General features: G+C 35.8%; 1 protein-coding gene across 1 annotated transcript; it reads right to left on the bottom strand.

Annotated features, from left to right (window-relative positions):
* Nucleotides 1–14750: 14750 nt before the first annotated feature.
* LOC142173593 (endo-1,4-beta-xylanase 4-like) lies at nucleotides 14751–15311 on the bottom strand. Its single transcript, XM_075239214.1, has one exon. It carries the CDS (start codon nucleotides 15309–15311, stop codon nucleotides 14751–14753), a length of 561 nt encoding a protein of 186 aa, XP_075095315.1.
* Nucleotides 15312–25242: the final 9931 nt, after the last annotated feature.

Below are 25242 nucleotides of genomic sequence, written 5' to 3'. Positions count from 1 at the left end.
ATTGAGTTTGTGTTTGTTGTTATAATATCTCCTGATATTTTTCCTGTAGAAGAATTAATAATTAGTGAAATAAAAAGACTAAATAATATTGAGCATGCAATTTACAAAATGAAAAAAATATATGAAAGTAAACTCAATAAAATTATTTAAAAAGTTATCTTACATGTACGCTTCAGGATTTCTCAGCAACAAAAGATTTTCCATTATTACCATGTGTTTGGACATGCAAATGCAACTCACTTGGTGTTGGATCTCGACCCTTTTTAACAGCCTATACAAAAGTTATTCAATTAAGAAGATAGAGCAACAAAAGCAAATGCTCAAAACTGATATGCATACTGTTGAAACACCAAGAAAACTAACCCCTTTAAAACCCATAGCTCATGCTAGTCTACAGAGCTAGATTCTGATTTATCAGAATCAGATTGTGACTAGTTAGAGTAGTATTCTGATTTATTAGTTCAATTCTGCAGCTAGATTCAGAAGATGAAGTAGATGTGGCTCAAGGAGAGTTCAAACTAGATTGCCTCAAGCACATTCCAGTAGAACAACATATTCAAAAAGGTAAAGATTCAAAAATAACAATACAGTATACCATCCCAGCACTTTCAGCAGTATACTGCTGAAAGAAAAAAGCTAGTAAGTATTAGCTTTGAACCTCAATAAAGGGAACCTTAATGATCATTTCAGACAATACAAATCCAGAGAACAACATATTCAAAAAGGTAAAGATTATGTGAAGACTGAACAACATATTCACCTAGCATTGCATCCCATAGACTTATAAAAATAATAAGTTCCAATGTTGCATACTTACTATAAAGGGTAGCCTAGCACATGAAGCTAAACAAGTGTGAAACATTTTCCTGAAATTTATATATGGGCAGAAGCAAATTTCAGAATGTATAAAGAGGAAGAGTATAGGATTTCCATTTAAAAAATGGTTACATAAATGTTACTCGCCGTGACTACAGTAATCCCACTTCAGAAAGTCATATGCATCTCACTAATAATTTCATCCCAGTTTTTTCTAACAATAACAAGCACCAAACAGTATACCATCCCAGCACTTTCAGCAGTACAGTGTCAATCTAGTACTGAAGCACAAGTCCTATGCATCACACTAATACACTCTTTGCAGTCTTTAATACCATATGTATTATCTGGCTACTTATGGCCTAAGTTGTTCGTCCAAGCAGGTGTTAAGTTACAAATAACTTAATTACTAACTCTCAAGGACATGAAGCCTAAAAGAGAATGTAAGAAGGACAGCATGCAACTGGAGCACCAGTTTAAGCAAACCCAATACAGACTACTTTCTCCAACTCCAAAGGAACTTAGGCTACCTAAATCATGAATCATTATAATCCATAATGCAATCATCTCAACAGAATCCATGATTTTGCAAGGAATCAAGTCACTATGCAATCATTCAGCAATTTACAAAAATATCAGTTAACAAGTTCCACAACAAGAAGATCATCCCAATTCTTAACCACCATAACCCAACAACACAAATGAAATGAAGTGTGCATTACTAACAAGAATGAATGCTCTAGCCACCAAGAAACTAGTACAAAATTATCAGCAAAAGTTTCCTACTACAGATTGGTACAGGTGAGCTTATGTCATGAATTCTCAGGTGAGCCTTCACTACTCTATCTAACTTAATTACGGCTCAGTTTAAGGAAATGTAGAATGACTACGTTTTTATTAGATACTAATATTAAACAAGAGTTTACCATGGAAGTTTATGTAAAAGTGAAAAGGTGACAAAGTAAGAAATATAGTTTCTGCTTTTGGAAAGAAGTGCAAGTGAACTGGATAGATAAAAAAGAAAAAGAGAATATAGGTCAAGTAAGTAGACATAGACGGCGTAAAAAAGATCATAAGATATTTTCATCCAAGAAAATAGATTAGCCTATAGCTAGGTCACCAAGAAAGTTGGCACTCTTCTAAACAGAAATCTCAACATCTAGCAAGAAAGAAATCAACACCTAAAATCCCTTTATCCAACTGCTAACTACAATTTCGGCACACATTGACAACCCAAATTTTTCAAAAAGAAATTCTCAAACAATAATTTCAAGCACAGTATATTAAAAACATAACAAGAGACAATCCACATCTCATAACTTACCGAACTTAAATAAGATTTTCAGATTCGAATTAGTGCAAACTTAAATGAGATTTTTAAATATTTTATATCCACTTATAAGTCTCTTGCGATGCTCCCCAACACTGATAGACCCACCTGTGTGTGTCCCAGTGGCAACTCCGCTCCCAGCACAATGATTTTTTACATTTATTTCTGACTTTTCAACACACATAGGATCTTTCCAAAGTCTAAACCAACTTTTTCATACATTATTTGGAATAGTGTCCGGTTGCACCCCATTTGATTTTAGTTTGCTAACAAAATTACTATATCGTTTTGCTGCCCTACGCTCCCATGCTGGAAATTGATGTTCCAAAGTCAAAGGAGCTCAAAAGCAGTTCTCCTAGGAAAGAGAAATACATTTTGAGGAGGGAAATCTAAAAATAGTTGGTCTCATAAGGGCAAGACAGTCAAGTCAGAAATTTTATCCTTCTTAACTATCTCAAATTAAAAAAATGAATTTGTTCTTTAATAAGTTTGCAGTGAACTCAGGCATCCAGCACTACAGATTTGCAGAAATCATTGCTACATGGGAGAAGATTGTGAGGTCCTACATCCTAGTCAGATGTCAATGTAGACCAAAGGAAGCACTAACAATCCAGAGAAGCTTGAACATTCTAGAGAATAGGGTCCAAAAATTAGAGAGGAACTGTGGACCTCTAGTTCACAAGTTTTGAGCTTGGAATAATCATGGAAACAATCAATTAACACTTTGGCTAGTTGACAAAATTCTAATAATTCTAACATGGTTTATTCTTGGAAATATTGAGAGTTATGGACTAAAAAGGCCATCAATTGGACCATTAACACTCAAGAATACACAAGGAAAAACCGTTGTACTTGACATTGGTACACAAAATTTTTCCAGCGCACAAAATTACAGGCAGACATGGCTATTTCTGCAGAATTTTAAGCTCATTGAAAGCAGATAAAATTACCAACATTTCTCTTTAATAAGAAAAACAGTGTACCGAGGGGAAAAAACAATAACAAAGAATAGAGAAAATCTGAAATAAAGATAGAGAAACTTTGAAAAGAAAACACCATAATAAAGAACAAGACAGGATGAAATCACAAAGAAGCTTACCTTATCAAGGACATACAATCCCTAAAATCAACGCACGACTTCGAATTTCAGAATTCTGCAAACACACGACTTCGAATTTTAGATTTCCGCAGTAAAAAAATGCAATTTCAAAGGTTTTCTTCTATTTTTCAGATAGGTAAGTAATAATCTCCTACCACGGTAAGATAGGTATAAAAAATCACTTTTTAACACAAGAAAAGTAACGAAATTGTCAAAAATTTGACAATTAATGTGAACACTTAATTTGTCAAAGATCAGAAGAAAGCAAGCCCATACCTCTGAGAACAAAACCCCTTTGCAAAAATGAGAAAACAGCCCGCCACTAGATAAAAAAAATGGTAACCTACGCTGCTGAGGTCTCAGCGTTTGTTGAGGACCGTCGAGGCGTCAACTGAAAAATATTAAGGACCAAGCATTTCTGCCTTCGAAGAAGAGGAAGAGAAGAAAGAGGAAGAAAAGACGGAAGCAATTGGGATGTTTGTGCCGTAATGGTTGGAATATCTTTTACCTAGGGTAATTTCATTTTTGGGAGGGAAATTTAGCAACGAAATAGCGACGGACCGAAATTCTATTGTTAATAATAATTAATGAAATTTTATTTTAGGAAATTAGCAACGGAATATTTTGTCGCACATAACTTTCGAATGCCTTGATAAGTAAAATGAATTCTGAGATGGATGTTTTGACGTTAAATTCGTCGCTAAGTTTTAATAATTTTTGTCGCCCAACTTCCGTCGCTACTTTTATAGGTAAAATAAAGGCACTAATATTTAGCGCCAATTTTAGCTATGAATATAAGTTTTTTTCGCTAATCCGTCGCTATATTTGATACGAATTATCTTATAGCTTATTTGGCAACAAACTACAAATTTCGTCGCTAATTCATCGTTATTTAGCTACGGAATATCTCTTGTCGCGAAATTCCGTCACTAAACACTGCTTTTTTTGTAGTGAAGTGACAGTAACAACAACAACTCCAGTGTCCGGTAGTCCCATCTACCAAAATTTTCCCAGAACTACACTAGCCTGATTACTTTATAGCCAAGGATATGTAGGCAACCTCGGAAGCAAGGTTCGATCACGTTTTTCAAACAAAAATGCATTCATTGGAGTTACACATGAGCAAAATTAGCTATGGCATTCATTTTCTTTGCACGAAAACTCTTCGTGTTCTCGAGCAAATAGGGGCAACTGTAAATATCAAATTTTGGCTTTTTATATTTCTCCTACATTACATTATTTTTAGGTTTATTGTGTGTGTTTATAGACTTTAGCATTAGATTATTAATTAATTAAGGAGTTTAAATATTTGGATTAATGCCATTTTTCAGTTGAGTTATGCACAAATCAGGCCCAATTGTTTAGCCGAATTCGGCCAACCCAGTCTAATTATTTGCTTGCCAAGACCCGGATCAAAACGACGTAGTTTTGTAATAAAACTACATCGTTTCACTAAATGAATCAAGATCAAATCTTACCCATCCATTCCATCTTGATCCAATGGCTCTCATTCACTATTTGCCCAAGTATTTAAAGCCTAAAAAATATGAAAATTGCTCCCATTTTCACCCATATTTCTTTTCTCCTTCCTCTCTCTTCTCTCTCTCTCTTCAATTGTTTGGTTTCTTATTTACTACTTCGGAGACTATTTGAGTACAAAATACAAAAATCAATTGTTTGGTAAGAAAATATATACTTTTGGATAATTTTTTGAACAAAAGTCTGTTTTTGAATAGTGAAGAGCAGATTTTATTTGGAATACTCTCTTTTGGACAAGATTGAACTTGAAAGTCTTGCCTTTTGAATTTTAGAGCAGATCTTGTTGAAACATTTGTCCAAAAAAAAGGAGACATATTTTTAATCATGAAATGTCTGTTTTTTTCCTAAAAACATACATCTTTAGAGTAGCAGGGAGATCTCTACTGACTGAAAAAAAAGGAGAGAATTTTGAGAGAAAAATTTCAGTAAAACCATCTTTAGTATGTGAAAATTGTGATCTTTGTGAGTGTCTCTTGGAGTGCAAAACCTTTGAGAAAAAATAGAAAGACTCTTGAGGCAATTTGTGCAGTATGAAATACCTCCCTATGCCCACATATGAATGTGTGTAAAAAGTCATGAATGATGTGATACCGTACAGCATGAGAAAAAATGTATCTCTATGCCTTTATGTCATGTGTGCATGCCAATGCCATGTATCTCAGAGATGAATCATATATACTCACACTCTCAGAGTATTCAATCTCACTGTCTCACACTTTCCATTCATCATGCTCAACCACTCGGTACTGTATATGGCCCATACGGCCCAGGGAAATCCATCCCGAAACCTATACAACACTGACTATAAGTCATCCAGTACCGAGGAAAAAGGGCAATCTAACCCTGTGGAGAAATCCAGCTCCAGATATCAAGTACTTCGGACAAATCCATCTCCAGGGAAATCCATTCCTCTATAATATCATCCGCGCTCACTAGGTGTGTGTACAGACTCCGGAGGGGCTCCTACAGCCCAAGCGCTATCATAAGCCAGATCCAGGCATAAATCAATATAACATGCTGCAGCGTGCAATCCGATCCCATAACTGTCACTCGTAATCAGGATCTCAGCCTCACTCAGTCATCAAACTCTCCAATCTCACTCACGGGCTCACAATATCATGAAACTAGCCCGACAATAATGATATGATGTATCAATAAACGACAACTGAGACCGAGATATGATATGAATGCATGAATATGATTGAGTGCAAAATATCAATGAAATCAGTGAGATGACAGCAAGAAACGACCACTATGGGTCCTAACAATATCATCCTAAAGCCTAAACATGTTATCTAGCATGATTGACAGCTCAGTTACTTAATCACATGGTGATAACATGGCCGATTTTGGGCTTTTGATTAAATATTCGACCTTTTTCGATTGGGATTGGTTCCTTTAGCATCGTTTGATGTATTTGAGTTGTTTTTGGTTAGTTTCGAGCCATTCGGAGGTCGGAACGTGCGGGGTGGCATTTTTGGAGCATCGTTTGGCTTGCTCGGTATTAGAATTGGCTTGTTCAAGGCAACTAACTCTTCTAAACTTAGTGTTGAGGGTATGAAACCCGAATTACGTGCTATGTGATTGATGATGAGGTGATGCACATGCTAGGTGACGGGCGTGTGGGCGTGCACCCTATGAATTGTGACTCTGTTGTTTTCATGGAATTGTTTAGTGGCCATATTTTGTTGATATCACACTAGTTTCAAGCATCTTTGTTGGTTTTCTGGGATGTCTTAACGTCATTTCTGCTGCTATTCTTGCTCATTCTACGACTGTATTTTTACAATTCTACGATTCGGGTATTTTTTTTACTTTGTATTGCAGATACTTTCAGAAGTAATAAAGATTTGAATTTAGTTTGGATTGTTGGAGCAAGAATATGTTCAATTTTGTCTAAGAATAAATATTAGGATTGTGATTAAGCCTAGAAACGTGGTAGAAGTCAGTTCTTTTACATGGGTAGTTGAAATAATTTTTTTGTATGTTAATGGAGGTTAGTTTTGAATGCTTTATGTTTAAAATATTGAAAATTGATTAGTGCTGGATTTTTGGCCTGCCACTCTGATTTAGATCTTAATTAAGATAAAAGTGGCAGTTTAATAAAGTGGTTGTTTATGCAATCATAACTTGGTAGAAATGGCTATAGTAAAATTAGTTGGGTCAATAATCTGGCCTTCAGGTGGCTGTCTATGCAAACCCCAATTTCAAAGTATCCTGGGCCAAAACCTAATTTTTTGTAGGCCAAACTACAATAAGTTAAGTGTTGGCCCAATGTTAAAGTTGTCCAAAATGGGCCAGCACTGTAAATGCACCAAAATTGGCCCAGCAACCCCAATAACAAAGAAAGTGGCCCAGTGCCATTTTAAACCCAATAAACAAAGCTGGTTCAAATTATCAATTATCAGCTTTTCAAATAACTTTCAATTTGTCATATTTTCTTCTAAACAATGTAGCTTAATTATCTATGTAACTTAATAACCTTAGTAATTAATTTAAATTCTAGGCAATTAGTAGGTGCGTTTTAACCTTTTTACTCACAGATTCGCTTGCGTATTGTGATATTGAATATTCATTAAATAAATTCAATAATCATATACCGAATCTAATAACTTTAATTAATTTCTAATTTAATCAATCCTTGGCTAACCGCATATTCGTTTGTGTAATATGATAGTAATTTTGTATTAATTTTAAAACTTAATTTTCTCAAAGCACAATTCCAGTAACGTTTTTTCCAAAACAATAATAATAATATTAACGTGCTAATAATCCTTTGTCATGACTGCGGATTCGCTTGCATAGCACTATTATGACAAAATTAATTAATTCGTCTTGATCATGCATTCGCTTGCGCAGTGTCGTTATGACATCTTATCATTCAAAAATTCTTCAGTTTTTTCAATAATCAAGCAATAAAAGCGGATAAGTAAAACATGAAAATCTTATAAATCATAGTTTGTCAAAAATTAATTCAGACCAAGTTTAAGTCAATAAAGCGACCGTGCTAGAACCACAGGGCTCGGGGAATGCCTTACACCTTCTCCCCGGTGAATAAAATTCCTTACCCGAACGTTGGTTTCGCAGACCGATAAAATAGAGTCAAACCTTCCTCTGACTAGGAATTCAAATAAAAGGTGACTTGGAACACCAGAAAAAAAAAATCAATTTCAAGTGGCGACTCTTTAAATAAAATAATCCCTACTCAAGTTTGTCACTTTAATTGAAAAAACTCTTTAACCTGTAATCCATAAAACACATATCTTTTCGGGGTAAAAGGGGCGGTGACACATATGCCACAAGAGACGTACCATAGGCTTTCCCGTAGTGTAATACTCTAATAATTGAGCTCATTCAGTCAAAGATCAAGAAGGACATTATTTGGTTCTAATGTAGGCTGCGGGATGGGTAGGATACATTTAGATATAATGCCTACACCTCCCTAAGAACTTTAATACATATAAATTAATAATTTAAATCCCACACCTATGTTGAACCAAACCCCAACCTTCATTCATAATAGCACCAAGCTCCCAATTTCTTTAAGCACAGACAAAGCAAGATTTACCACTAGCAAGGAATAATTTTTTTTATAATATATACACACCAATATGTTTTTTTCTTTTTCTAGATTCTGATTTTGTCTTCTTATTTTCTCAATTCCCTACAAGTGGCTCTCACAATATTTTTTTTTCAAATAGTGCACCTTTTTCCTTCTCTATAGTTCCACTCAAAACCCCAACCATACATCCACTTAGATTTTAACAAGCTCATAAATATATTAAGTGCTCAAGAGAGATAAAAAGTTCAAACATATAGTTAATTCAAACAAAGTGGATCAGGCTTGCAGTGTGGTTGCCAAAGAAATAGGATCACGAGCTCAACGGGGTTAACTAGGATACACAACAATTAGGCGGGTCACAGACATATAATTGTCTCAACAAAGAAATGTCTATATCACTTCCTAGACTGAACAAGACTACTATTTCGCCTTTGCAAACATATGGGGCAACTTCTAGACATCACTGAAATGCACAAAATTTCAACAAAAACCTCACTCATACATTAGCACATAACTCACTTAGGATCGGATCTATCCCGACTCTCTAGTCAAAACAGTTAAGCAAAGTTACAATCATACAATTTAAGGTGCTTATTTAGGAGTCAAGAACTAAGCCTAGGCGTCACAAATAAGGCACTCTTTTCTCAAGACACAACAAAGTCAAGGAAAGTCATCTTCATTCAATACATAGCACAAGACTACACTACTCCTAATAAAAGAAAGAATAACTATACCCAGTTCAAGCAAAATTCTTGAAAAAGAAATACGGCATAAAGATAAACCAAGGGAGAATTATTACACTACCTACGGAAAAAAATAAAACAAACCAAAAAAAAATCTTTTTGTTCTTTTTTCTTCGACTTTAATCTCTCAAGAAACCCGTCGATGATATCCTTCATCGGAAAAAATCGAAAACTTAAAAAAACAATTCAACTTTTCTATCTCTAACTCTTACAACTAACAAAAAGGAAAACTAATATACACACATACATATATACATACATACAATCATACATATAAATATCCCCCACCCCATACTTTAAGTTGTGGCATGTCCCCATGGCACCTTATAAAAAAATATAAGGTAAAAGAAACTTTCCTGATCATCTAGTCGGGTCTAAGTCGAAGTCGGACTCCATTCCTCGCGCCCGAACTAATGCACACATCCATGTGGATAACTTCTTCTCGGCCTTTTTTGGGTACACCCCACACTTATCTTTCTCGCTCACCGCAACCTTCTCTTTTGATCCCTTTAACTTCCACTCAACACTCACAGCTGGTTTGTCTTTTTGTGCCCCCTTTGCAATATCCATCTTAAAAGTCACAGTTTCCTCACCAACTCTAAGCATGAGTTTTCTTTCGTGTATATCTAATATAGCTCTACCCTTTGCTAAGAATGGTCTTCCTAGGATGAGAGGGACTTCCTTAGTTTCTTCCGTATTTACCACTATAAAATACGCAAAAAATATAAACTTATCCACCCGAACTAATACATCTTCCGCTATCCCCTCGGGTGTTATAGTCATTTGGTCTACCAGCTGCAAAGATATGGGTGCAAACCTTATCTCTCCAATCTCCTTCTACAGTTTTCTATAGATAGATAGAGGCATTAAATTAATTGAAGCACCTGAATCACATAATGATTTATCAAAATTAATAGTTCCTAAAGAGCAAGGTATAGTAAAACTTCCTAGATCTCCGCATTTTTATGGGAGATTATTTTGCAATATCGCATTGCAATGCTCTGTGAGCTTGACCACTGAGGTCTCCCCTATTTTCCTCTTCTTCGTAAGGATCTATTTCAAGAATTTAGCATAAGCAGGCATCTGTGAGAGCACTTCCGTGAATGGTAAGTTTACATGAACCTATTTCAGCACATCCAGAAATCTCTCAAATTACTTGTCCAGCTTTTCTCTACTTAGCTTTTGGGGGAAAGGTAGAGCATGCATATGCTTGCTCTCCTAAGGTTCCTCCCTTCTCGAGTTTACTCCCTTCTTCTTTTTCTTAGCTTCCATGTAGCATTTCTTCTTCTTATCAATATCACTTTTTAGTTACTCCCCACTTTCCTTTTCAAGTCTCATATCTTTCTGGGTTGGGTGAGATCTTTCAACACTTGCCCACTTCTCAACGTTACAATATTCACTATTTCTTTGGGATTTCTTTCTGTATCATTCGGGAGCGTTCCTAGGACCCTCTCAGACATTAGAGTAGCTAGTTTCACTAAAAGCCTTCATTAGATCTTCCATGCTAGACTGATTAGACTGTGGAGGCTGATACTGCTGTCTCTGCTGATTTTGAAAACCCGGAGCTCCTTGTCCCTGGGGTCTAGAGTTACTTTGTTGTCATGAGTTCTAGCTATAATTTTGTGAGTTCCACGAAAAGCCTGGGTGTCTCTGTCCCATATGATTGAAATTATTACCACTCTGGTGGTTGACTATATCAAAACTTCCCACAGAATTTACCACTTCATCTGCAGCTGCGGCCTGACACTCATACGTTGGATGACTAATTCTACAGAAATCACAAACTGGTGATGGTTGACTCTGGATCTTGGCTAAGGTCAGTTTTCTTATCTTTTTGGCCATGGCGTCTAGTTGGGCTTACACCGCTGTATTGGAATCTACTTGATGAACCCCAACTGATTTTCTTCTATAATTGCTCTCAGAAGGCCATTGGTTAGCATCTTTAGAGAGCTCATCAAGTATTGCCACAATCTCCTCAGGAGTCTTCTTCATAAAAGGACCTCCAACTGCAATGTTCAGAGTTCATCGTGAGGGAGGTGTTAGTCTATCCCAAAACTCTTGAAGATGCATCCACAATTCAATCCCATTATGCTGACACTTCCTCACTATCTGGTTGAATCTTTCCTAAGCCTCGAAAACTTTTTCGGTGTCCGTCTGGCAAAAGTTCTGAATTTCCCTTCTGAACTTCACTGTTTTTGCAGCTGAGAAGTATTTGTCAAGAAACTTTCTAGTCATATCTTTCCATGTCCTGATCGACCCTGTTGGTAAGCTACAAAGCCAGTGCTTCACATTATCCTTTAGTGAAAAGGGGAATGCCCTTAAGTAGACTACATCCTTTAATACTCTATTGTATTGGGAATGTGTTCATGACTTTTTCAAAGTCCATCAAGTAAGTGTTAGGATCTTCGTTCACCTTTCCTCTGAAAATGTAGTTATTTTGGATAGTTTGAAGCAAGCTTTGCTTCAACTCGAAGTTATCCATTGCTACTGGTGGAGGGCTGACACTGGACAGTCCATGATTATAGACCGGTCTGGCGTAATCACCCAATGCTCTACCAGGCCTGGGTACCGCATTCTCGAACGGATATTCAATCAAGGGTCGATTCAGATGGAACCTTCGACCCCCATCATCGTTGACGGTCTCATCAGCAGCTCTACGGGTTGCCTCGGCTACTATCCTTGTAGCTTCTTCTCTCGATTGTGCTGCTTTTCTTGCGCCAGATTTGCCTCATCTTCACCGTGATTAGCCATGTGTTCTTGGGTTGAAGGCTGCCCCATGAACTTTCCGGTGAGTTCTTTCTCTTTCCTTAACTTTTGCAGACTCTTTTCTACCTTTGGGTTGTACGAAATCAATTCCTTTCAAAAGATCGAGTCATACACTAAAGGAGTCAATATGTTGCATGTACATGGAAGAGGAAACCCATGAAGAATAAAAAATAAAAATAAAATAAAATAAAATAAATTACTGAATTAGCACAAAAAAATTATTTTGAACACTATTGATTGCCAATCTCCGGCAACGGTGTCAAATTTTGACGAGTGCAAAATACACTTAAATTATGCTTGCTAATCAAAGATATCATAGTATAATATCGTATCCACAAGAATTGGATTTAAACAATATTCTCTTAGCTTCTAGCTTGATTGCTATCCGGGTGGATCAACAGTTGAGATTTATATAATTCATAATTAAAATTAACTAAGAATCTAAAGCTATTGACTAGTGACTATCGAGACAAGGAATAAGCAAATAAGGTTATCAATGGGACAAGGTAGGGTTTTGATAGGATAGGTGCAAGATAATTGTTCGGGATCTAACTCTAGATAGTTCACTTCTAATGTTCAAGTGAGTCTCTCTAATTCACTCACTTATTGGTTCAAATGTTCAACAAAAACTCCTCTCTCTATTAAACCTTAACCTCACGAGACGTACCAAATTAAGCACTGTGAAGATATGCAAGAATGCGTAGTGGATTGGGCTTTAGGAAAACTTATTTCGATTATTCTCCTAACCAGGTTTAATCAATGATTCAACTAACCTCTTTCGAATACTTAGAAGAATCTATGTACTCAACCAACAATATCATGCAAAGATATCACAAGTTATGCCTCTCTCGATTATATGAACTAGTGAATATAGATGCAACAATTAAATCTTCCAAAATAATTCAATACATAAATCTAGAGTTATAATTTACAAATAATCATTAATACACTAAATCCATCAAACCCTAAAGGAAACTACTCCATAGACATGGAGAAATTCATCACAAATATGATTAAAGTATAGAAAAACATAGATTCGGTCCAAACTCGGGTCTTGAGTGAGGAATGAATGATGAAATCCTTGTGCTTGTGTTCTTCCAACTCATCCTTAGCTTCCTTAGGTCGAAAGTATGTCAAAAGTCCTCTCAAAAATGTGTTTCTAGTGTATTGATGCCAAGCAGGAACGAACCCGGATGAAACCACCTTCTTTGAGTTGAAGTGAAAAAACCTACAAACTTTTTACACTTCATGCATCGCACTATGCTACGCAGGGTGCGTAGCATTAGTATATTTTGCTCGGTTGTAAACTCTCTGAACTTAGCTTGTCTAACGAATTTTTGTACTAGTGCGACGCTTAATGCCACGCCTTATGCGACACACTAGTACTTTTTTTTTTGCTCTAGCCCTTGCTCTTTCTTTCAACTTTCGTATGCAACGCCTGTCCACGAGCCCCGGATGCGATCCCGTTTTAATTCCTCGGGCTTTTACTCGGATTTAAAAGCTCCAAATTATCCGATTTAGCTCCAAAACATCTTATTAACTCGGCATCATCTCCTACAAAGTATAAAACACACAATCAGTGGAAAACACTACCAATTAAAACTCAAACACAAGTAAAGTATAGTAAATTAGTGTGCAAAATGCGGCTAAAACACGTTTTCCTAGCCTACCATCAATTACCATATACCTATTTTACCTTCTAAATTATCAATGTTTGTCTTCTTTTTATTTTTATTTTAAATAAATTTAATATTATAATTTTTATTTATTTTAATTTATATTATGGTTTTACTTATAGAATAAATAAATTTTATTTATAAATTAAAAAGATAAAAATAGTATTTAAGCATGTATAATGTTGGAATAATAAAATGTTGAGAATAGTAAAAATATTAATTAGAACAATTTGTTAGTAATGATATTTTTTATATTAATAATGAAAACTAAGATATATATGATCTATCAACGTAATATAAAAAACAATTATTTAAATTAAAGATATTATTATAATATGCATTATATATTCTTGAAAATTATGCTCAACTATATTATTATTCCGATATTATGTATGCTAGAAAACTTTTTTATTTTAAAAATAAATTTATTTGTTTTTTAGGTAAGCCCATAATGTAGATTAAAAAGAGAAAAAAATCATAATGTTAAAAAAAGATAAAAGTTAATAATTTAGAGGGTAAAATAAGTATTTTACAATCAAAAGTTTGAGAAATCTGGTCGAGTGACATTCTGAGTGTTATAGGCATAATTAAGTAATTTTTCTGTTATAAACAAAAGAAAGATGACTTTACTAGATAACTTCGGATAATTGAGTAACCATTTAAATAATGGACTCTACTATATAACTTTCATTTTTAGTTAAGTAGTGTAGGGTTCAAATTGGGCTTTTTTCACCAAAAGCCCCCCTCTCATATTCACGGACTAGCTCCTACCCTCCCCCCCCCCCCCCCAAAAAAAAAACCCCCCTAAAAAATTATCTCTTTAAACTTTATAGTGTTACCATGGAATTACTTAATCGTAGCTAGTGAGATATGATGGCGGTGGTAATAGAAAGTTAAAATGGCAACGACTTTTAGAGTAATTTTTATCAATCTGGGAAATATAGAGTATGTTTCTTTCTTAATTCAGCTACAAGATAAATAATTTCACTCTTAGACTATGGGATTCGGAGATATTGTTTTGTGCATCAATTGATACACATACCCATATTAAAACTTCTTTTAAAAAAATCTCATGGCCACACTTGAACTGCTAATTTCGAAATAAGATACGCAAAGGACCTTAAAAGGGCCAAATTCTGGTGATTCCATTCCTTAATAATTTTCTCCAGTAGGCAAATTCTTGAAATTATTATCAGTCAAACACATCCTGTAACATCCTTTAGGATTCCATGGTGCCTACATAATTATCCCTTTCACTCCTGGATGTGTAGTAAACAGCAGACGCATTCTTCCCTAGCATCTGCTCTAAGAACGAGAAGTGGACATTTTCATTCACAACATCCCAATGAATAAGTTGGCCTAAATATCTATTCATCACTGAATTTATCCTTCTTGATGCAGTTGCGGATAACTGTGCTGGTGAAAGATAACGCGCCCACGAGGGCATATTCTGAGGATTATCCCAAAAGACATTGTGGCCGCGGACTTTAATGTTATATTTTTGGACAAGACTAAGCATAGCATCAGCTACGTTGTAGTCTAGTTGGCCGGGGATTTTCTCGTTGGCGTACCATTTCATTTCGTTTTCGAAAACTGTGTACATGAATCTTGAAGTAAACCAATCTTGGTAGGCTTTGTTGTTTAGGATGTGTTGGCTTATTGCATTGCCAAACGGGAAATTGTTCTTTTGTTGTGCTAGGGAGACAGTTGCGTTTGGTAAAGATTGGCCTTGAGAATCCACTGCTTGGATTTTCACTTTAGCTTTGCGTACCAGCGGCATTTTCTAGTGATTTTTTAGAATTTAGCTTCCATAAACTATTTTTTTTAAATACTATCAGAAAAGTTACAAGATAATACAAGCAGCCTATAATAAGATTGTAACATGCTATAAAATGTTAAAATCATTGACAGCATAAAAAAAAATATTATTGTCAGTATATATAAATTAAATCCATTTTAAATGAGAATCTCGTGAAATGAAATTAAACATATCGTAAGAACTAGTTAAGTTATTCTCCTTATATTTATATATTGTCACGACCCAAAATCTCACCGGTCGTGATGGCGCCTATCCCAATACTAGACAAGCCGACAATCTCAAATAACTGCAATTTCGTCTAAGGTTGAAAACATAATATTTGATTTCAATAGAAAACCTCACAATTACAGATACAAAACACTCCCAAAACCCGGTGTCACTGAGTACATGAGCATCTAAATGAATACAAAGTCTGACTGATAAAAATATTATCCGAAAATATAGAACAATACAATAACTGAAAGAAAGAGAGTCAAGGTCAGCGGATGTCAGGCAGCTACCTTGATAGTCTCCAATTGATAGCACTCTGAAATCTAGTAGTCGCTGTGTCCAAAAGCACCTGGATCTGCACACGAGGTGCAGAGTATAGTTTGAGTACAACCAACTCAATAAGTAACAAGACTAACCTTTGGGTTGAAAGTAGTGACGAGCTCAGCAGGTGCAGTCCAGAATAGAAATAACAGTACAGAAATGTAGATATGTTTCAATTTCAACAATTAGCTCCGTACAAGTAAAATAGATCAATACTGAATGATATGAGGAATATGACATCTCAAGAGGAAAACCTCGTGTACTCACGATTATAAATTACTTGGTCACTCAGTATTGTATAAGGCCAATCCAGACCAGGGAAGTTCCATCCCGTATATATATACCTCAACTGACAGTCAGTGAATCAGTACCGTATAAGGACAAATCCAGCCCAGGGGTAAATTTATCCCCAAATTATAATAATTCGGACAAGATCCATGTCGAGTAAAATTCATCACAAATATAAATAAGTAAGGCAAGTCCATGCCCTGGGAAGTCCATCCCGAATATATAATCATCTACACTCAAAATATAAATAAGTAAGAAAATTCCATGCCCTAGGAAATCAATCCTGAATATATAGTCATCTACACTCATTGTGTGGGGTGCAGACTCCGGAGGGGCTCCTTCAGCCCAAGCGTGATATAAAGCTGATGTGGTCTGCTGCAGGAGGGCAGCCCCGATTCATATATTAATAAAGCCAATAAGGCATGCTGCTGCGTGCAGCCCAATCTAGAACAATAAAGCCTATAAGGCCTGCTGCGGCATGCAAAATAATAATAATAATAATATATATATATATATATATATATATATATATATATATATATATATATATATATATATATATATATAACCGATATGGCCTGCTGTAGGCGGGCAACCCCGATCCCATAAATATCCTCACAATGGATGAGCATAACTGAGTATGAAATCTACATTTTAAAATAATTAATTCAACAGCAACACGACCATATGGGTCCTAAAATATCGGCACGTAGCCTAAACATGATCATTAATACGAGTCTCTGCTAAATTTCTCTAACACGTGGAGAATATGCGAATAATAACATGATTCTTTAATTTTACAACATCACAAAATTTATTCAAATCACAACTTCTATGGTGCACGTCCACACGCTCGTCACTTATGATGTGTGTCACCTCCAAACAATTTATATAATACCAAATTCGTATATTCATACCCTCAGAACCAAGTTTAGAAGTGTTACTTACCTCAACCCGTGCAATTCCTTACTCCGCAATGCCTTTGCCTCGCGTATCGGCCTTCAAACGCCTCGAATCTAGTGATAAATAATTCGATTAAGTCAAAACAAATTATAGGAATTAATTACATATGAAAATACAGATTGCACATCAAAATCTGAAATTTCACCCAAAAATTGCCTATGGGGCCCACGTCTCGTAACCCGATAAAAGTTATACAATCCGAAAGCCCATTTAACCATGAGTCTAACCATACCAATTTTATCAAATTCCGACATCAACTCGACCTCCAAATCCTCAAATCTTATTTTCAAATCCCTAGGTCCAAATCCCCGATTTACACCTCAAAATCATGTAATCTAGTCGGATTATTCGATGATAATTCAATATTATGGAGTAGAAATGATCAGAAGTAACTTACCTCAAGATTTCCCGTGATTTCTTGCTCAGAAATCGCCCCAAGCCGTGTTCTTTCGTCCAAAAATGTTGAAATGAGCTTAAAAAAATGCTCAATAAAAACACTATTCTGGTCGCTAACAGCCCAATTTCCGTCGCTACAAGTGTCTAATCTGGTCGCTAAAGGTGCGCGATACACTAGAAATATTTATTTTCACTAAAAAGGTTCTAACTCCATCATACGAACTCGGAATTCGACGATTCGTATTCCTATGAGTCACAAATAATAATATGAACCTAGTATTTCAATCAAAACTCAATTAGGAGCTTATTTTCTCAATGCGGTACCAATTTCGCTCGTTGAACAATTAACTCATGTTTCACGCTAAAAACCCAATCGCGACTTAGATCAAATTAGACCAAACTTTCCCACTCCTTGCCCCTCACTCTTAGTCCCCCACTCATGTCTCCCACTCCTTATCCCTCCACAAACACACACTGACATTCACAAAAAGGGAGTTTCATCTCCTCCCCAAAGACCAACAAAAACCCTCTATATAGTTGCTGCAAAAATCAGCCATAAAAGGCCATGAAAACCAGCAAGAAAACAGCCCAAAAAACCAGCTAAGAATGACTCCAAAATCAACATAAAAATAGCTCCAAACCCAGCTGAAAAATACCATAAAAATTAGCTGAAATTTCACTATTAGACTACCCCCTTAACACTTGAAACCTTCGTCCAAACCGAGGCTGAGTCAGTGAAGTTTCCGTTCGAGGTGATTTTGCAAGATTTGTCGTGGTCTCAAGTAATCTTTGGAATCTTGTTTTCTCCTCATTAAATCGATAAAGGGAGCTTATTTATTAAGGTCCATTTTCTCACTTCTGTTTCGTTTTTTTTTTAAAATATTCTTGTTGGTTTGGTGAATCTTTAAGCTACTAGATTGTCACATTTGACTCATATATATTTTTTATTTGTTTCATGAATGAATGACGTAAACTTTATAATAATGCTCGAGTGTTTGTGATTGGTATTTGTATGTTTTACTTGGGATGAACGTAGTACAATTATATTTTATTTTTCTCCTTTCTTAGTTTAAAGATACGTTTTTATTAATGCAAGATCTAATGAAATTCGGCCATAAAACGTTCACTGCTTTGTCTACTTCTCTTTAATTAAATATTTTATTATTTCAAGCCAAGTTGTGGTCAATAAAGCGACCATGCTAGAACCACGGGACTCGGGGAATGCCTTATACCTTCTCTCCGGTCAACATAATTCCTTACCCAGTCTCTTATTTTTGCAGACCAATAAAAATAAAGTCAAACCTTCCTTTGACTAGGGATTCAAATTAAAAGGTGACCTGGAACACCCAAAAATCAAATTCCAAGTTGCGACTCTGTAAATAAAATAATCCTTATTTCAAAAACATCTCTTTAATTGAAAAAATTCTTTAACCTCACAATAATCCATAAAACACATATATCTTTTTGGGGGTAGAAAAACGGCCCAGAGACGTCCGAGACCCGTAACAAAAAACAAGACCTTCAAAATTTCTAAACCGGTTCTAAAGGCTACACTCAGCAAACTATAATCTAAAAAATTATAAGTACTTTAGAAAAAAGTTTCCGGTCATACCGAACCCCCGCGATGCCTTAAACAAAATAATGTCGAAGGCAAGGCATGTTCGAACCTTCAAATATGACCTAACTATTTCATGCTAAGGCATTTCGATATTTGCAAATATAAAGAATAAAGCAAAAGAAAACAAACTTAAAGATTGTCGAAGGAAAAACTATATATATATATATATATATATATATATATATATATATATATATATATATATATATATATATATATATATATATATATATATATATATATATATATCTTTACAAAAAAAGAAGAAGTTATATTCCCTTATAACTTCCAAACTCGAAACTAAAATGGTTGGTGGAGGGTGATGGGGTGGATTTCTTGGGTTGACGATAAAATCCTTTCATAAGCACCAGAATCAATAGTAGAGGAGATGTAGTACTCAACTTGTGGGTACCCATGCTCAATGGCAGCTTGGATGGTACTCTGAATACCTTGTTCCTTCTCAATCCTAATTTTGAAATAATCTCCCATAGCTAATCTCCCATATCTTTAATAAATTAGCAACAATATTTTTCCACAATAAGGAGCTCACGGCTCAATCACAACGAGTACAAAAATCTCATAAAATATTCAGTAAAAATAATATTTCACAAATTTAACACCTTGTTTAAATATCAAAATTTTAAATGTAAAATACTTCATTTTTAATAATATTTAAATTTAAGAAATTCATCCTTCAAATAATGCACAAAACAAAAGAAATAGAGTTTCAACTAAACAGGTAACATGCTTAACAGGAACAGGTCAGGCAAATTTAAGATACGAAAATATATTAAGGATGATGAATATAACAGAATAAAATAATTTAATTAATATACAACAGTGCTCTATACAATTTAAAGATATAATCTTTCACATTTAGCCAGGGTACACACTCGTCACCTCGTGTACACGACATATCAATACCAATCCTAAGGAAAATTTTTCCCACACAAGGTTAGACAAGTCACTTATCTCGAACCACGCTCAATCAGTCAAGTAGTATGCCTTTTCCTCGATTTTTCAACTCTGATCTGCTCGAATCTAATCATAATTAATTATATTCAATCAATACCAATTATAGGAATAAATTCCATAAGAAAATATAATTTTTCTAACAAAATTCGAAATTTAACTCAAAAATCCCATGTGGGGCTCACATCTCGGAATCAGACAAAACTCACAAAATCTGACAATCCATTCAATTGCGAGTCCAACCATAGTAGTTTCACTCAAATCCGACTCCAAATCAACATCAAAATCTCAAAAATTATTTTTATAAAATTTTTACAATCTTCCCCAAGTTTCCATCTCAAAACACTAATTAAATGATGAAAACAATGATATATTCATTTATATTGACCAAATCCAAGTTAGAATCACTTACCCCGATGTTTTCTTCTTGAAAATCTCTCAAAAATCGCCTCTCCCCAAGCTCCAATTAGTCAAAAATAGAAAATGGGACGAAGTCCCCTTTTTATCACTAAAAGTTTCTATCCAAGCGTTGCCCTCAATTTCCTGCCCTAGATTTCCTGCCCCCGATTTCCAGCCTCGATTCCAACCTAATTCCAGCAGAAAATTTTCCAGTAGCTATTTAAGTCCAAATTTTAATCCGTTAACCATCCGAAACTCACCCGAGGCCCTCGGGACCTCAACCAAATACACCAACAAGTCCTAAAATATCATACGAACTTAGTTGAAACCTCAAATCACATAAAATAATACTAAAACCACGAATCATACCCCAATTCAAGCTTAAGAAACTTAAGAATTTCTAACTTCTACATTCGATGCCGAAACCTATCAAATCAAGTCTGATTGACCTCAAATTTTGCACACAAGTCATAAATGACATAACGGGGCTATAACAATTTTTAGAACTTTATTCCGACCCCGATATCAAAAAGTCAACTCCTCGATCAAACTTCCCAAAAATTCAACTTTCATCATTTGAAGCCAAATTCCACTACGGACTTCCAAATAATTTTTCGAACACTCTCCTAAGTCCAAAATCACCATACAATGAGCTAGCCGATGCTTTGGCTACTTTAGCCTCGATGCTCTCTTACCCGGAAAACACTCATATAGATCCACTAGAAACGTCTGATATATACCCACTGTGGAACTTTCACGCATGATTTTCTTAGATCGAGATGACGAAGGATACCATTGGTCGCTATTCCAAATAAGTGTCACCCTTTTGTTACCCCTTTTAAGTTGTATTTGCTTTCCTGGTTTTCCACTTTTTTAGAACATGTGCACTTACAAAAGCAAAAAACGAGAAACAAAAGAAAAGTCAAACAACAAATTTTTTGAGTCATTGAACTACGTCCGACCTGATTCCGAAAGGATACGTAGGCAGCTTTACCCTGGGTTCGGTCCCATCACAACAAACAATCCATATTCCCAATACTCCAAAACTAGGGCAGAAGTTTGTTTTATCTTACGGTTTTTTTCTGTAGAAACGGTTCCAAAAGTTATTATTCAGTTCGAGGTTCTTTTCGCCTTTTCCTGTTAAGAACTTCTTATCGATCTTTGAGAATACTTGAAGTCCCTATGCCAGGGGCATTGGGTAACCTTCCGCATGTCGTATCATAGTTAAAAAAAAAGATAAGAAGAAATGAGAGAGTCTTATCGATGAAAACCCATATGGGCACACTAAGGCGACAGTGAGCAGAGAAATGAGAGTCTTATTGGTGAAAACCAGATGGGCACCATAAGGAGCGTGTCCGAAAAATTATTTGAAAATCCGTAGTCGAATTTGGCTTGAAATGGCGAAAGTTAAATTTTTGGGAAGTTTGACCAAGGAGTTGACTTTTTGATATCAGGGTTGGAATCCAGTTCTGAAAATTTTCATAGCTCTGTTATGTCATTTATGACTTGTGTGCAAAATTTGAGGTCAATCGGACTTGATTTGATAGGTTTCGGCATCGAATGTAGAAGTTGGAAATTCTTAAGTTCCTTAAGCTTGAATGGGGGTATGATTCGTGGTTTTAACGTTGTTTTATGTGATATGGGATTTTAACTAAGTTCGTATGATATTTTAGGACTTGTTGGTATATTTTGTTGAGGTCCCGAGGGTCTCGGGTGAGTTTCGGATGGTTAACAGATCAAATTTTGGACTTAAACGGCTGCTGGAAATTTTTCTGCTGGAAATATACTGGAAATCAAGGTTGGAAATCGAGGTTGGAAATAGGCTGGAAATTGAGGCTAGAAATAGGTTGGAAATCGAGGCTGAAAATTGAGGGCAGCGCTTGGACAGAAACTTTAAGTTATAAAAAGGGGACTTAGTCCCATTTTCCATTTTTGACAAATTGGGGCTTTAGGAGAGGCGATGTTTGAGAGATTTTAAAGAAAAAATATCGGGGTAAGTGATTGTAACTCAGATTTGGTCCATATATACAAATATATTATTATTTTCATCATTTAATTAGTATTTTGAGATGGAAACTTGGGGAAGATTGTAGATATTTCATAAAACGATTTTTTGAGATTTCGATATCGATTTGGAGTTAGATTTGAGTAAAACTAGTATGGTTGGACTCGTAATTGAATGGGTTGTCGGATTTTGTGAGTTTCGCCGGATTCTGAGACGTGGTCCCCACGGGCAATTTTTTGGTTAAATTTTGGATTTTGTTAGAAAAATTATATTTTCTTATGGAATTTATTCCTATAATTGGTATTGATTGAATTAAATTAATTATGATTAGATTCGAGCCGATCGGAGTCAAAAAATCGAGAAAAAGGCATACTACTCGACTGATTGTGTGTGGTTCGAGGTAAGTGACATGTCTAACCTTGTGTGGGGGAAATTTCCCTTAGGATTGGTATTGATATGAAAATGTTGATGTGTTGAAAGTCATGTACATGAGGTGACAAGTGTGTACACGGGCTAAATGTGGAAGATTATGTTTTTAAATTGTATATAGCACTGTTGTATATTGATTAAATTATTTTATTCTGTTATATTCAGCATCCTTTATATATTTTTGTATCTTAAATTTGCCTGACATGTTCCTGCTAAGTGTGTTACCTGTTTAGTTGAAACTCTGTTTATTTTGTTCTATGCATTATTTGAAGGATGAATTTCTTAAATTTAAATATTATTAAAAATGAAGTATTTTACATTTAAAATTTTGATATTTAGACAAGGTGTTAAATTTGTGAAATATTATTTTTGCTGAATATTTTGTGATATTTTTGTACTCATTGTGATTGAGCCATGAGCTCCTTATTGATTTATTTTGGCATGAGCCGTGATCTCTTTATTGTGGAAAAATATTGTTGTTGTTGATTTATTTTGGCATGAGTCGTGAGCTCCTTATTGTGAAAAAATATTGTTGTTGATTTATTTTGGCATGAGCCGTGAGCTCTTTATTGTGAAAAAATATTGTTGTTGTTGATTTATTTCGGCATGAGCCGTGAGCTCGTTATTGTGAAAAATATTGTTGTTGTTGATTTATTTTGATAAGTTGAAATATTTGGGTACTTGAGGTGCAAATTGTGATATTGATATGCATGCGGTAGTATAAGGTCTGGGTGTTGAAATGCATGCGGTGAGATAAGGGTGGCTTGATACGCGTGGCTAGTAGGGGAACTACTAGAATACATGCAGTGTGATAAGGATGGCTAAAACATGGGATGCTATTTTGGAAAAAATATTTTCTTTAAATTTTAATGTGAAGGCTCCCGCGGTGATATAAGGAAATGATATTTTGTGAATTTATTTATGATTTGGGATTACAAGGCGGTACCTCGGGAGTGCCCTTGTTGATATTTCTTTATGGCTGCATTGCCTTTGGTTATTTTTGGTGTTTTCTTAAAGTTGTAAATTTCTGTTTTTCTTCTGCGAGGTGTTAATTGCCCTTATTCTGTGTAGTTAAATTGTAATATACTACTTACTTGATTTATCCCCATTGTCATTATTGTTAAACTTTTCTCCCTATCTTTTATTATTTCAGTAGGGCCTGACCTGACCTTGTCACTACTCTACCGAGGTTAGGCTTGTCACTTACTGGGCACCGCTGTGGTGTACTCATACTACGCTTCTGCACATCTTTTTGTGTAGATCCAGGTACATCTTATCAGACCAGGCATCAGTGAATTAGCCATACGAGGAGACTTCGAGGTATATCTGCTAGCATCCGCAGACTCCGGAGTTCCATTCTATGTTATTATGTTGTCTTCTTTATTTTCTTTAGACTCTGATGTATAGAGACATTGAGAATAAATTCTTAGAAGCTTGTGACTTATTCCTACCGGGTTTTGGGAGTTGAAATTGTTAAATTTGCAGTTCTTATTTATTCGACCGTTGAGGATTAAATTTCAATTTATATTCTGTTATTCCGCATTGATAGGCTTACCTAGTCTTAGAGACAAGGTGCCATCACGACATCCTACGAAGGGAATTTGAGGTCGTGACAAGTTGGTATCAGAGCTCTAGGTTCATAGGTGTTATGAGTCACAAGAAAGTTTAGTAGAGTCTCGCGGATCGATACGAAGATGTCTGTAGTTATCTTCGGGAGGCTATGTAACTGTTAGAAAAATGTTCACTTCTTTGATTCCTTATCGTGCGCATTTGTTGACTTAGAAGTTCTAAACCATTGTCTTTCTATTCTCTCATAGATGGTGAGGACACGCACAACTGGATCCGATAATTAGACACTCGCTCCCCCTGTTGGAGCTGCAAGAGGCCGGGGCCGGGGCAGAGGCCTGGCTAGAGACCGAGGAAGACCACGTGGTGCAACCAGAGCACCCGCACGAGCTGCTGCAGAGGAACCACCAGTAGATCCAGTTGGAGAACAGGCACCTGAGATGCTTGTTACTACTCCTGCACATCAGGAGACTCTTGCCTAGTTTTTGAGCATGTTTGGCACTCTAGCTCAGGCACGGTTAATTCCACTTGCTCCTACCACATCTCAGGTCGGGGGAGAAGCACAGACTCCTGCCGCCCATACCCCAGAGCCACGGGCCCATGTTGACCATTCCCTAGAGGTTATACCAGTACATCCAGTTATCCCAGTTCAGCCCGAGGCTAGGGCAGTAGTTTCAGAGGGGGAGCAACTCAGGCTTGAGAGGTACAAGAAGTACCACCCTCCT

Source organism: Nicotiana tabacum, chromosome 19 (assembly GCF_000715075.1).
Source record: "Nicotiana tabacum cultivar K326 chromosome 19, ASM71507v2, whole genome shotgun sequence".
Classification (NCBI taxonomy): domain Eukaryota; kingdom Viridiplantae; phylum Streptophyta; class Magnoliopsida; order Solanales; family Solanaceae; genus Nicotiana; species Nicotiana tabacum.
This window is presented reverse-complemented; position numbering and strand designations above follow the sequence as displayed.